Source organism: Brachyhypopomus gauderio, chromosome 4, assembly GCF_052324685.1.
Source record: "Brachyhypopomus gauderio isolate BG-103 chromosome 4, BGAUD_0.2, whole genome shotgun sequence".
Classification (NCBI taxonomy): Eukaryota; Metazoa; Chordata; class Actinopteri; order Gymnotiformes; family Hypopomidae; genus Brachyhypopomus; species Brachyhypopomus gauderio.
The window spans coordinates 21,683,380-21,697,921 of record NC_135214.1 but is presented as its reverse complement, the minus strand read 5'-3'; the positions used below and the strand labels follow the sequence as shown (position 1 = coordinate 21,697,921).

At 41.6% G+C, this 14,542-nt stretch overlaps 1 protein-coding gene across 3 annotated transcripts in view; it reads right to left on the bottom strand.

The window, feature by feature from the left end:
- The window catches only part of LOC143512554 (ERC protein 2-like), a 215,104-nt gene that overhangs the window by 86,400 nt on the left and 114,162 nt on the right, over window positions 1-14,542 (bottom strand). For 2 of the 3 annotated variants that reach the window (XM_077003020.1, XM_077003022.1), the window contains one exon: window positions 1,592-1,755. In XM_077003020.1, coding sequence (XP_076859135.1) covers window positions 1,693-1,755 — 63 coding nt within the window. In that variant the 3' untranslated portion in view covers window positions 1,592-1,692. Of the gene's footprint in view, window positions 1-1,591; window positions 1,795-14,542 lie in introns of all 3 variants that reach the window. The other variant, XM_077003021.1, reaches the window with a different exon arrangement.

Genomic DNA, 14,542 nt, shown 5'->3' with positions numbered 1-14,542 from the left:
CCAATCACATCCATCTCCCACCATCACATCTCCCACTCATTCTCACACTATCAACCTGACACTCTCCACGTATATCCCGCTCACAGACGTCTCACACTAACCTTCTCACGCTCACGTCTCCCGACTCACATCTTCCCACTCACGTCTCCCGCTCACGTCTCCCGCTCACGTCTTGCCGCTCACGTCTTCCCGCTCACGTCTTCCCGCTCACGTCTTCCCGCTCACGTCTCCCGCTCACGTCTTCCCCGCTCACGTCTTGCCGCTCACGTCTTCCCGCTCACGTCTTCCCGCTCACGTCTTCCCACTCACGTCTCCCGCTCACTTCTTCCCACTTTCTATCCCACTGTGACGCACACCTGGCCTCCATATTCGTGGCATTCCCCCATCTGCTCTTAGTTGCCTATGTGTTTATGCTTACATCTCTTTCATGTACTGACAGTATCATTGAAAAGCAGCCACTGCTAATTGCACAGTAAACATACGGAGTAAGCTTGACTGAAACTGCTTGCCAGCTATTACTCATTTACTCGGCAGGTTTGATCTTTATGGCCGTTGTTATTGATCTTGACATGGAACTGGAGATCTGTAACGTTTTTTCAGACTTCCTGAGAGACAGAACACAGGTGGTAATGGACTGACAACAGAAGAGTAGCTATGCTTACCCATAATTATTAGTTCATTCATGGAATTTTACATGGACATGAATGACATAAAGCACAGCACATCTGCACATACTTGGATTTGACTATGAAGAGCTTGTGATTACATCTGAAAAGCTGATATCATTACAACATTCACATGGCATTCACTGGTTGTTAATGGTGTGAACAGTGTCACCAGCTCTAACCACACTGCATAGTGTTTTCACACAAACACTAACCAAAGAATGAAAGTAATTAGACTGGGGCCCTGGAGGAGAGAACCCCCCCCCCCCCCCCCCCCGAACAGCAGTTCACACTTACAGTTCATACACTGCAGACGGAGAGGGCTTCCCCCTGAACAGTGGTTCACACTAACAGGGCAGAGGGAGAGGGTTTAATCCTGAACACCAGTTCACACTAACAGGGCAGACGGAGAGGGTTTAATCCTGAACACCAGTTCACACTAACAGGGCAGACGGAGAGGGTTTAATCCTGAACACCAGTTCACACTAACAGGGCAGACGGAGAGGGTTTAATCCTGAACACCAGTTCACACTAACAGGGCAGACGGAGAGGCTTTAATCCTGAACACCAGTTCACACTAACAGGGCAGACGGAGAGGGTTTATTCCTGAACACCAGTTCACACTAACAGGGCAGACGGAGAGGGTTTTCTGCTTGCCTAGTTTGGAGACGTGTTAAGAGATGGAGGATGGGGGGGGGGTGGGGGAGGGGGGTTGGGGCTAGTAGACAACTAGGTGCATAAAAAATCAATGGCTGCAATGCTACTCCAGCTCTTCAAAGGCCACTGATACAACAGAACTTGACCCTGAAGAGCAAGTTGGGTTATTTCCTCTGACCGGGTACAAACGGCCCATGCTTGCCGCATCTCGAGTTACCCGTTAAGCATTAGTTTGGTCTGTTAGGTACATGCTGTGTATGTGTACTTACTTGAACTCTTGCATCTCGTCCAGCTGTTTCTTCTGCTCCTGCTTCATACAGACGAGCTGGTTCTCCCTGTCAGCGAGGCAATCCTGGGCCATGAACAGACGCTAGCCTTGTGACATCCAGGTCCTGGCCCGTGCCTTATCCAGGGCTGACATCAGCTCCTCCCGCTGGGGGGGACCATTAGTAGTCAATAAGCAGACACAGGCCTGTGCATAAGCATAGTACATTATATTATACTGTATAATGCCTCAGCATTTAGAGCTAAGAGCTGACTACTACAGCTCTATTCAAACACACTAACCATGTTATATATATATTAGGGGTGGGACGCGATTAAAAAAATTAATCGAATTAAATCAGAAGCTTTGTAATTAATTAATCGAAATTAATCGCATTTTAATTGCATTTCAGTATTTAACATGAGAAATATTAATTTAAGTTTGAATGATGAATGAATCAATGTACATAATCATAAACTTCAACATCTTGTTTATTTTTCCACCAGTCTACTACACAGACCAATAGATGAGTGCAGAAAACAGAGCAAACTGTTTTCAGAACACTGGAAATTCTGACCAAAAATGTTGTTTAAAATTTAAAAATCAGGACATTTCCTCACTTAAAAAAACCCGGGACGCCAGGGACAGGATGTGAAATACGGACATGTCCCGGGAAATACGGACGTTTGGTCACCCTATCGTACTAGGAATACATTTATCAGCTAAGTTATCATTACTGACCTGCGCGTTAGCCCCAACATGTTTTACGTTGAGGTGGTAATGAAGGGTGGAAGTGCTCCTGTGATAAGCGAACTCCTTCCTACATAAAGTGCAAATAACACTATTTGTGTTTGTACTTCCATTTGGAAGTTTCTTATATTTAAATTTCCCATCCACCAGCGTAGCCTCTTCAGTCATCTCCATCATGATCTTATTGTGCGTCCATATAATCTGTATGTCTGGAACTTGTGCACTGAGAAACATTCCACGGTGCAAAAGTGTCTCATGCGTTAAATGCGTTAAATGCGTAAATTTTTTTAGTTCGTTATTTTCCTGTAATTTTCTTGAATTAATGAAATTAATGTCGTAAGTCCACCTAATATATATATATATATATATATATATATATATATATATATATATATATATATATATATATATATATATATATATATATATAAATTAGCATTATTATTATATAATCATTGTTGTTGTAAAGATAATGCATTTCCACAACAAATTCATTACCTAAATCTGTCAACATATGAAACAAACATTCTACTAAAATTTGTGCAGAGTGCACACATCCATTTATAAGTCCTGCCAAAAATAAAAATACACAAACAATTTCTGTTTAATTCTGTACTTTCTTCCATTTAAGAAGAATACCCTTGTGATATCCAGTGGTCAAACAAAAAGCGCTCATTTCTGTTAACCTTCCATTGCTGATGCAATTACTTTCAATGAAACAAATAACCAGTTGTTAAGGTCTTACTCCTTCTCAATGAAAAGAATGAAAGAAGACGTGGTGTGTGTGCGATGCAGTAAAAGACATGGAGGGGATTTTCCTGATGAGAGCAAATGGCTCACACATTTTCAGGACAGCACTAGTAGGGAACACTACAAGATTCATAAAGTCCTCTACAGACATGTAGAGCTTTGTAATGATACCGTTGTAACAGTATGCTTGGTGCTGATTCTGACACTCTTGCTTCTTTTTACATTTCTCAAAATTTAAACATTTGTGGGCAGAAGAATAAATTTCTTCTGACAACATGTTTTAAATTGAGTATTAATGGATTATACACATTAAGGGTGACTTCTGATATGATATTTGCAAATCTTATTCTCTAAGTACAGGTGCAGACACACAAACATACACACATACACACACGCAGACACAAACACACAACACCTGCTCCAAAGGCCATCACTGATCACGTGCACACCGTGCTTTAAGTTACTAAGCTGTTAAGTTTGTTATGTAATAGTCAATTCATAACCAATTCCATAATTTCTTGTGATAAATAAATGAAAAATCTGTTTAATGTAAGGTTAAAATGTATATTTGATGTGATTTGAGGTAGAGTGATTGCGTTTTGCTTGTTTGTTTGTTTGTTGTTTGACAAGCAAATGTCTCTCACAAGGCTGTTATATTGTGGTTTAAAGTCTTAATTTTAATGGCAGAAGCCAAAACTGACCATCTAGGAAAGTTTTGGAATATTATTATCAGTCAACAACCTTTTTCATAACAAGCGGCTAACGAGGTGTTTGCTCTACTCGTGGAATGTTTTGTATCATGCTAATGCTAATGCTATTTCGTATTCGTTTATTTTTGTATTTTTCGTATATGTTCATTTAAATATCTAGTTCTACTAGAGCTACTCAGGAAGTGTTCTGCCACAAGCGTCAAGTTAAGATGGTGTGAGAAGCGCTTTAACTTGAAAATTTGCAACAGAAAGTTTATTAGCCTTACATTCTGTACTTAGCCTCAAACTCTAGATGAAGTTTAAGCGCTGATACAGTTATCTTGATGCATTATCAAAAAATAGAAGGGGGGGTGTCAAGAAATACATATGGTTTTTGTCACGGTGAGGCGGCCCCCTACCGGTCGCCTCCGTCCACAGCGGCTGTTGTTGTTGTTGTTTTGTTGCGTTGTGTGCGTCCCTCAGGTGGGCGAAGCCCGTGATCCATCTCACCTGAGGGTCGTTTGTTTGCCTATATATGTCTTGTCTTTGTACCAGTTGACCGCTGGTTATTATATATATATTATATATCCTTAATTCGGATCTATGTCACGGGTTTTTGGTTTGCGCACTTTTTCTTAACCATCCTTTTTCCCTGAGACTTGGCGTGATCGCTTCCTTTTTAGTCGCTCACCCCTGCCCGTCACAGTTATTAACAACCTTCCAAACTACATACATGTAGGCCTGCTGTAGCTTACATGTACGCATAATCAAATAGAAATTTAATCAAATAGAAATTTAAACTCAGTGGTTACACATATCTCATAGCCTTTCAGGTTATCTTAAGATTTGTGATCTTCCATAAAAATGCTAAACCATCTGCTCAATCTAAAACTACAGATTCAGAGCTTGCTTCAGGTAGAAGGGCTATGAAGAAGTGAAAGAATTCCGCAGCATCATATTCAAATGGCAACAGAACCGCAACCTGTCCCCGCTTAAAATTCTCCATTCATTTACCAATCTTTGCCAGTCACAACCCAAATCCTTCCTGCCTCAAGTCTCTTATTCATCTCTCAGTCCCTACCAGTTGCAAGTCAAGCTACTACTCCAAAGTTTTCAGCTGGTACCCCCAACTTCTATACCCATGCCTTGTGTGCAGAACAACTCTGATTTGGTCAATGTACTAACGGAAGCTATAAGTACCAATCATCTCCCAAAGCCCAATGTTCACAGGAGATCCCTTGAAATTCAAAGACTGGTGATTGTCCTTCTAAACATTAATAGACAGGAAAACATTCCAAAGAATGAAAAACTGTATTACCAATGAAAGTACTATGAAGAAAGTGCTATGAAGAAAGAAAGCTCGAAAATGGCCTTACAAGACAAGATTCCACCACCATTTGATTGAGAAGTAGGCCTTCTAATCGGTTACAATTGTCAACAAGCTCTTCTTCCAAGAGAAATCCTGTCCGGTAAAGAAAATCAGCCATATGCACAGAGAACTGATCTCAGTTGGAGCATTGTCAGCTGCTCACATCCAGCAAGTGACTACAGTGATGTAATGGGAACTAGTCATAGAACCATAGTGAGACAAGTAGCACCTGCTGTACAACCATCAGTTGAGCTAAGAAGAGAAGTACACTTCATGTGCAAAACCGACATAATCAAGGCTCTCGAATCCAATTTTTGTCTAAAGTAAAGGAAGACATAAGGCAGAATGATGGCCACTATGAACTTCAACTTCCCTTTAAGACGGGAATCTCCGAGGCAATAAACATTGTGCAGTTCATAGTAGGGGTGCAGGAAAAAATCCATTCGAGATTGAATCGCATTTCTAACATCGAACGATTCAGAATCGATTCTCATTTTCAAAAAATCGATTTTTTTTCCGGGTGTGGGTGTGCCTTCTCAGCCACCGTAGTGCTAGGCAAAACAAGGAAACAGCTTTGACTATGTATAGGCATGCAAGCCTAGGCTACAGAGGGTTGTATAGTGTACGGTATTTGTTGTTGCGTTGCTAAAGTATGAAGTCCAAACGGCTCCGCGGTCTCTGAAAGCAACTATTTGAAAACACTTTAGATTTTACCATCATCCCGGCCTGGGTTAGAATGGGCTTGATCGTTTGCACACGCATAAAGACGCTACAGATGATATTCGGGAGTTACAGTGATTATAACTTGAGCACTTGAGCATAACATTGAGCACTCTGGTTTTGTCCTAACTAGATATTTAGACATAATACTGCTGTAATATTGCAAAGTCATGGTCAGAGGTGAGCTTCGGTATAGCCAGTGTGTATTTTATTTAAAATAATTAACACTCTTGAGTCACTGTGTCTTTGGACATAGATAATGCCGTTTGCTGTGATGGATAATTGAAGTCTAGCTCTTATTCATGCATAGAAACGTAAATCGACAATATAATCTGTAGCGTCTTTATGCGCGGATAAACGAGGGGAGTCGGAATTTGCCACAACACTCACTGAAAGCCAAATCTGTTGCACATGAAATGCTACAGGCACCGTTCAGAAACTGATCAGTTCAGTTAAATGTATTCAGTTCAGTAGATATATGCGATATATAGCCAATGAGTACTGGCAAAGATTGAGAAGAGAGAACCTGCTAAATCTCCAGCAAAGACAGAAATGGCAAAGAACATCACGAAATCCACAAGTAGAAGACATTGTGATTCTTCAAGATGACAACACTTAGAGAAATTAATGAAAACTTGCCAGGGATGTAAAAGTTCATCCTAACACTGATGGCCTGGTGCGAAAACTGAAGCTACTAGACAGTGACACTACACTTAATAAAGGAAAGGTACTCACAAGAGCACTTAGTCTTGAACCATTTAAGAGAACTGCCTAAGTGACTCCCAGAGTCAAGAACCTCTTTTCTTGACAAGCGACCAATGATGTATTTGCTCATGAATTGTTTTCTATCATGCTATCATTCGTATTCGTTTACAAACTGTATTGTACAGTTTATTGATGCATGCTCATTTAAATATATGGTTCACATGGCATGACTGGATGCATATATCAGAGTGACAAGATGTGCCCAAGGAATAAACGTTTGTTTCAAAGAACCGTCCTGTGTTCATGTTGTGAAGAGGGCTACATGCACTCTCCCAGAGCCTGGTGCAAGTCTACCACCTGCTTCTGGAGCCCTGTTAGCTCTGAGCTAGTCTGACTGCACTTCCAGGCCTCCGGGGCTGCGCAGTAAGACTGAAAGGCCAAGATATGTGACTCTTGGTCCCTTACATTTCGTCCTCCAAACCTGATTGCTTTTGAAACACCACCTCCAGTTTATACATGCTGTGTTTCTGCAAGCTCATTTGTTGAGCGCATTCCACATAATGAGACTGAATGGTCTGGGAGGAAAGAAGAAAAAGGTTGAAGAAAGGATATGAAAGAACAAGTGTAGCTCAGTTAGGTCTTCTTAGGTCAGTCAGGTGACGGCAGTCCTTTGATCACAAGATATATAGAAATTATACTTTCTGACTTTTCGGGAGGTGGGGGATTCCCACATTGGTTTATTGGATGATTGTATTTCAGATCATCGCTGAAACAGCAGAGAGTTAGAGCAAAATAAGTTCCCACAGCCTTAGTCTACTATGGATCGCTGAAACAGAAGGCTTTAATCAAAAGTAAACAAAGACAATGCAGGGTAAAAATACCCTCACTGTATCAAACCACCATGTCATCTCATTCTGTCCATATTGGAAAATTATTATTTTTTTTTGCTTGTCCTTTTCTAAATTGAACTTTGTTATGCTGATCCCCTCAGAGTCTCCAACTTCACTGACCCGGCAACAACAAGGTATTTGACATCAACTTGGACACTGCTCAACAGTAAACAAGGCAATTGATTTACTCAGTAAATTGGTAAGAGTAAACTGTGAAACAAAGACAGGCTCTGTGCCTGAAATAAGCCTAAACCATAAGGCTGGAAGCACACTACAGTTGTGTTTGACCACTGGCTCCACACTGCACACACGCTTTCCCCTTTTGTTCTGTTTGGACTTCATGTGCAGGAAAGAACAGCAGAGATACTTATGTGCTTGGATTACACCCTTCTTTCTCTCTTTTGCTCTCTTGCTTCTGACACACAATGACACAATGCAAACGTTCTTGCTGCATCTTACACCAAACAGTTGCATGTTCGCAGCTAAGCGCATAAGTGTAATGTACGTTAAATAAAGTTTAGATCAAAAGGGAAAGGAGCAGAATGAACTGTAAGATGTGCTTGTTTGTGTTGTGAGTTAATGTGCATGGGTAAGATTTACACTTGTTTAATAATACAAGTCTGCTGTATGGACAGGGCCATTGCTAGCTGCATACGGCATGTTTGACTGCTTGGGCATACAAGTGTCTGAGAGACTGGAGGAGGGAGGTCACTTCAGTTCATCTGCATCACTTTTTTTATTAGGAGAAACAGCAAAGAGGACAGGAAGCTTGATTCATGCTGAAACGACCAGAAAAGAAACTCCTTTTACGGATAAACACACAGTTCTGGGCTTTGCCATGGCACTCACAACTGACCCAGAATGGTTGTGGCACCAGTGACATCATCAGATACCAAAGAAATTGGGCTGTCAGTGGCGTAAGAGCACACAGTGGCACAGTGCCAGGCACAGCACTCAGGAAACCCTGCTGCACACATGTGCGTGCGTCCACACACACACACACACACACACACACACACACACACACACACACACACACACACACACACACACACACACACACACACGTATGCTCACATGTTTTACACACAGAGAAAATACAGAAAGGATGGAAGTGCAAAGTTCATGAATTCAACAGAGAAACCTGGGGGGAAAACAGTCTCTCTGCTGCAGCTAAAGCGATGAACACATGCATTTACATCTACCTAGAAAGAGCAAAGAACAGCGGCATGCCAAGCTGAAAGAGAGGAGAAGAAAATCACATTACTAGTGCAGAAGAGATCATTGAGAACAGCCCTGGGAAGAAGCTCTCTCTCTCTCTCTCTCTCTCTCTCTCTCTCTCTCTCTCTCTCTCTCTCTCTCTCTCTCTCTCTCTCTCTCTCTCTCTCTCTCTCTCTCTCTCTCTCTCTCTCTCTCTCTCTCTCTCTCTCTCACTCACTCACACACACACACACACACACACACACACACACACACACACACACACACACACACACACACACACACACACACACACAACACACACACACACACACACATACAAACACACTTTCATGTACAAATGTGCTACATTCTCTTGCACTGCTTGGTTAAAAGGTAGGAGAAAAAGTTAAGTACCGTATTTTCTGGACTATAGAGCGCACCTCAATATATGCCGCACCTACCAAGTAAAATAAAAAATGGAAAATGTTGTATAAGCCGCACCGGGCTATAAGCCGCATATATCTACTGAACTGATTACAGTGAGTCCCTGCTTAATGACGGGTCTGGTTAATGACGGACCGGAGTTACGACCAACTTTTTTAAATTTCGCGCGGTGCGCGGAGGAGCATTGGCAGCACAGTGGAGTGTTGTGTAGTGTTGAGAGTGTAGTGGAGTGATGTGTACGATAGGCTGAGGCAGCACAGCCTCCACCGCAGCCCATCTCGGCAACGCGATCGCTCTTTCTCACGCTGTACGCACGCATGAGAACATTGTTAGTTTTTACGATCAAAGCATATCTAAATCTAGGGTCATGCTTTACAAGGAAAACTGCTTTACGACGGACTTTCAGTCTCTAATCCCATCGTTAAGCAGGGACTCACTGTACATTTAACTGAACTGATCAGTTTCTGAACGATGCCTGTAGCATTTCATGTGCGACAGTTTTGGCTTTCAGCCGGTGTTGTGTCGAATTCCAACTCCCCTTGTTTATCCGCGCATAAAGACGCTACAGATTATATTGTCGATTTATGTTTCTATGCATAAATAAGAGCTAGACACTGGCTCAAGGGTGTTAATTATTTTAAATGAAATACACACTGGCTATATCGAAGTTCACCTCTGACTACGACTTTGCAGTATTACAGCAGTATTATGTCTAAATATCTAGTTAGGACAAAACTAGAGTGCTCAGTGAACTAAGTTATAGTCACTGTAACTCCCTAATGTAATCTGTTGCGTCTTTATGCGTGTGCAAACGAAGGCACTCAGAATTTTGCACAACACATGTTTGAAAAATTTTCTCCGTCGTGCCTGCTGCTTGCATGTGCTAAATGAAATTGAGCATATTCTTCTTTGATTTACAACTTTGACCTAGCTTTGACCTGACGGGTGAAGAAAAATCTACAGAAAAGCCGCACCTCTTTATAAGCCGCATGGTTCAAATCACAGGGAAAAAAGTAGCGGCTTATAGTCCGGAAAATACGGTATATGTTAATATGTTCAAGAAAAATATCTTTATTTTACATGGGCTTGTGTAACTGCATGTCCATAACTTGTTACGAGGTCACAGAGGTCTAGACCTCAGTACTTTCTCCATCTATTTCCCAATAGGTGATGGAAAAATATTGAAATGTAAACAAAAAATTGGCAGGCTTGCATAATTTTGTTTCATCGTAAAAAAATGAAGCATCACAGTGTTGTACATTAAGCATCACAGTGAAATAGTGGAAAGTGGTGCACATTAGTGCTTGGCGCTATACTGGTTTGCAATGAAAACCGGTGTTTATTTTTGTTATGATAACAATTTTGCATATACTGGCCACACCGGTTTAAACATGTCCGGAACACAGCACGGTTGTTAATTGTTTCTCAAGGAATACTTTTTATTGATGCGCCACTAAGCACACATGCAACAGAGCGCAAATCCAGCTTGCTGAAAACGAGGGACGTTTTGAACCAGAAGTTCTACCAAACATTGAAGTAAAAGATGATGCTCCAAGGAACTTTTGCCAAAGAAAGGAGCTGTTTCTGTTGTCAGGAAGTACATAATGGGGTTAATAGGGATTGACAAACCAGAGATGGGGCCAGGCAGCAGACACACAGGCTAAACCGAGCTGCAAAGAGACGTCACCTAGGTCACACCAGATTGAAACTGTGTCTGTTCCTCGAGTACCAAAAAATAATTCTCATAAAGTTAGTAGAAAAAATTACTATTTACAGGAGTTTTCAGACTTTCTGTCTCATGTAGTGCTATCAGCCAATAAGGTGATTATAGTACATTTACGGCATTTGGCAGACGCCCTTATCCAGAGCGACTTACATTTTCATCTCATTTATACAAGTGGGCAGTTGAGGGTTAAGGGCCTTGCTCAGGGGCACCTCAGTCATGGCCTCAGGTCTCGGGATCGAACCCACGACCCTCTGGTCACAAGACCAGTTCCCTAACCACCAGGCCATGACTGCCCTATCTATGTGACTCTTTTAGCATAAACTTTCAAACTTTCAAGCAATTCTTGATTCAATGGGTATCACTCAGAATGTGGTTGGTCCTATGCATTATTGTAGTCATACTTTAGACTTAGTCTTATCATTTGGTATTAACATATCCATTTTATCAATTCTTCCTCAGAGTGAGGCCGTTTCTGACCACAGCCTCATAACATACGAGTTGCGTTTGAACGACGATATTCATCGGTCGCCCCGCTACCATATTAAACGAACTATAACACCTAGTACCATAGCCGCGCTCACTGATATTTTACCGGGTCTGACAAACATTGATCCACCTGTAGTTCCGGAAGGACTAGAACGCTTTACCAAGCACGTCGAGACTTTGTACAGCTCTAGACAAGGTTGCGCCATTGCAATATAAGAGAGCCACTGAGAGAAAAATAGCGCTTTGGTACAACGAGCACACGCGTAGTCTCAAAGGTGCTGAGGGGATCCTGGAGCGTAAATGGCGAAATTCTAAGCTAGAAGTGTATAGACTATCATGGAAAAGCAGCCTTACTGAATATAAGCATGCGCTCCATATGGCAAAATCCTCATACTTATCGGCTTTAATAGAAAAACATAAAAACAATTCAGGACACCTATTTAAAACTGTTTGCAGCCTAACGAGGAGCCATGAACAAATCAATTCACTAATCCCACTAGAGTGTAGCAGTAACGATTTTATGAATTTCTTTAATGATAAGATTAATTCAAAATTTTAGAGAAAGTCGTTTCTTCACAACTCTCTTCCTTCTTACAGACAGAACATGTCTTAGAGTTATTTCAATCTGGATTTAGACCCCATCACAGCACTGAAACAGCACTGACTAATGTACTGAACGATCACTTTAATATCCTCTGATAAAGGACACGTTTCTTTTATCATACTGCTAGACCTCACTGCTGTTTTTGACAACATTGATCATAATATTCTACTTAATAGGCTCATTGGCATAAGAGGTCAAGCACTCTCTTGTTTCAGGTCCTATCTGACAGATCGTTACCAATTTGTACTAGTAAATAACGAGGTAAAATATGGCGTATGTACTGGGCCCCATATTATTCTCATTATACATGCTACCACTGGTCATTCGTAGGCATTGTATTAGCTTCCATTGCTACGCATATGATACTCAGTTGTATATATCTTCCAATCCGGATGATGTCACTACTACTCTCATGATTGAGAACTGCATCCAGGACATAAAAAACTGGATGGTGTCTAATTTTCCTCAACTAAATTCCGATAAGACTGAGGTGCTGATTCTTGGGACCAAAGCTGCTTGAAGCAATTGGGCTGATATTCCCCTTACCCTAGATGGTTTTTCAGTAACACCTAAATCTGCCGCAAAAAGCTTAGGTGTCAGTATTGATTCGGATCTTTCATTTGACACACATATATGCAATGTCACTAAGGCTGCCTTTTTCCATTTATGTAATATCACCAAGCTGAGACACTTACTTTCATTAGCTGATGCAGAGAAGTTGTTCCATGCTTTTCTCTCGTCAAGATTGGACTTGCAATGGTCTTCTAATTGGATGCTCTAAACAGTCCATTTTGCTACAACTTGTACAAAATGCTGCAGCTAGAGTCCTAACTAAGGCTAGAAAATTCGATCATATTAGTCCCACTCTCGTGGCATTACACTGGCTTCCGATTAAATATCAAATTGAATTTAACCTATAAGGCACTGAATGGTCTTGCCTCACAATATGTGAACATGAACATGAATATCTGAGTGAACTCATTGCTTACTACAACCCATCTCGCTCTTTGCGCTCCCAAAATGCTGGATTTCTCCTAGATCCAAAAATTAGTAAAACTACAGCCGGAGGCAGAGCTTTCTCCTTTAAAGCCCCTCAATTACGGAATAGCCTTCCAGCTCCAATCCGAGATTCTGACACAGTTCCAATCTTTAAATCTAGACTTAAGACTCACCCATTTAATCAAGCCTTCAGTTAATATTCCCCTTGTAAGGTGTGGGGCTCAGGGGCCCCCAGATGTTGAGATTTCTGGTAATCTGAAATGTTGATTCTGTCATCCAGCATCAATCTAGTTGTGACAATGACTTGGCTGGAAAGCAATGTCTCAGTGAGCCCTCATGACTGTGGTCATCTCTGAAACCCTCCCTTTAGTTATGCAGCTATAGATTAGCCTGCCGGAGCCACATGCTAATCATATGAGCCATGTACGTTTAAATCAATGATGGTTTAAATTGATGTCCACACACTCTGTATTGTCTTTTTGGATGCTTCTACCCAAGACGATTGCACCTACAAGCACCTGGGAGATGGTTTGGCTTGCCGGTGGATGTACTGATGCCAGGGTTGGATGTGCCATTGCCGCAAGAGGACATGCTCCTACCTGAGGCTCACCATCTGCACTGAAGCGACTGTGACTACTTGACCTGAGAACAAGAACCTTAACTATAACTGTAGAACCACCTTTTTACCACAAATATGGACTTGTGCTAACGGGCCACCCAATGGAGGATGAGTTCCCTTTTGAGTCTTGGTCCTCCCGAGGTTTCTTCCTAATCCCCACCATCATAGGGAGTTTTTCCTTGCCACTGTCATCTTTGGCTTGCTCATTAGGGATCTGGACCCATACGATTGTAAAGCTGCTTTGTGACAGCATGTGTTGTAAAAAGCACTATATAAATATATTAGACTTTGACATAGGGTTTTAAAGGTCGGACGTGGACCAAACAGTCACTTACTGCAAATGCTGTCAAGCAAAAGTTGTCATGGCTGGTGGTAACGAGCAATCTGTTGCACCACCCATAAAGCTAGCTTCTACTTGATGCGTCGCGAATGGCACGAGGATCCACGTGGCAAAAATGATGCAATCGCAGTGGCTCCACTATCGTCTTGCGAGGTCATGCACCTCTCGATTTTTGTAACTATGCACGTTCTACTCTTCAGCGCTATGTTTTATGCTAAGTTATGTTTCCTTTACAAGGTGGAATTCAAGGACTTGTATGGCACTTTCAAGGTCAATTTTCAATATTTTCCAGCACCTTCAGCTTAAATAAGTTACATATTTGTACAAATATGGTCGAAATGATAACTCTCTTTTTATCACACTAAAAGGTACCGTCTCCCCAGTGTTCGACCACTGTTATTATTTATTTGTTTAAATATTATTATTATTATTTAATTGTTATTTAATTAAAGGTAAGATATATGGGACTTTTCAGTACTGTCACCCCGGCCCCTCCCTTTTGGGCGTGTGTTTACGTTGTCCACATGCATCGTCTGCATCTGTGGATCTACGTGGTTATGGTTATGTCTTGTGGTTATGTCTCACCTGTGACTCGTCTCGTAATCACGTGGGGCTAATGTGGTTTGTCTATTTAATGTGCGCTCGCTCAGTGTCCTGTGCT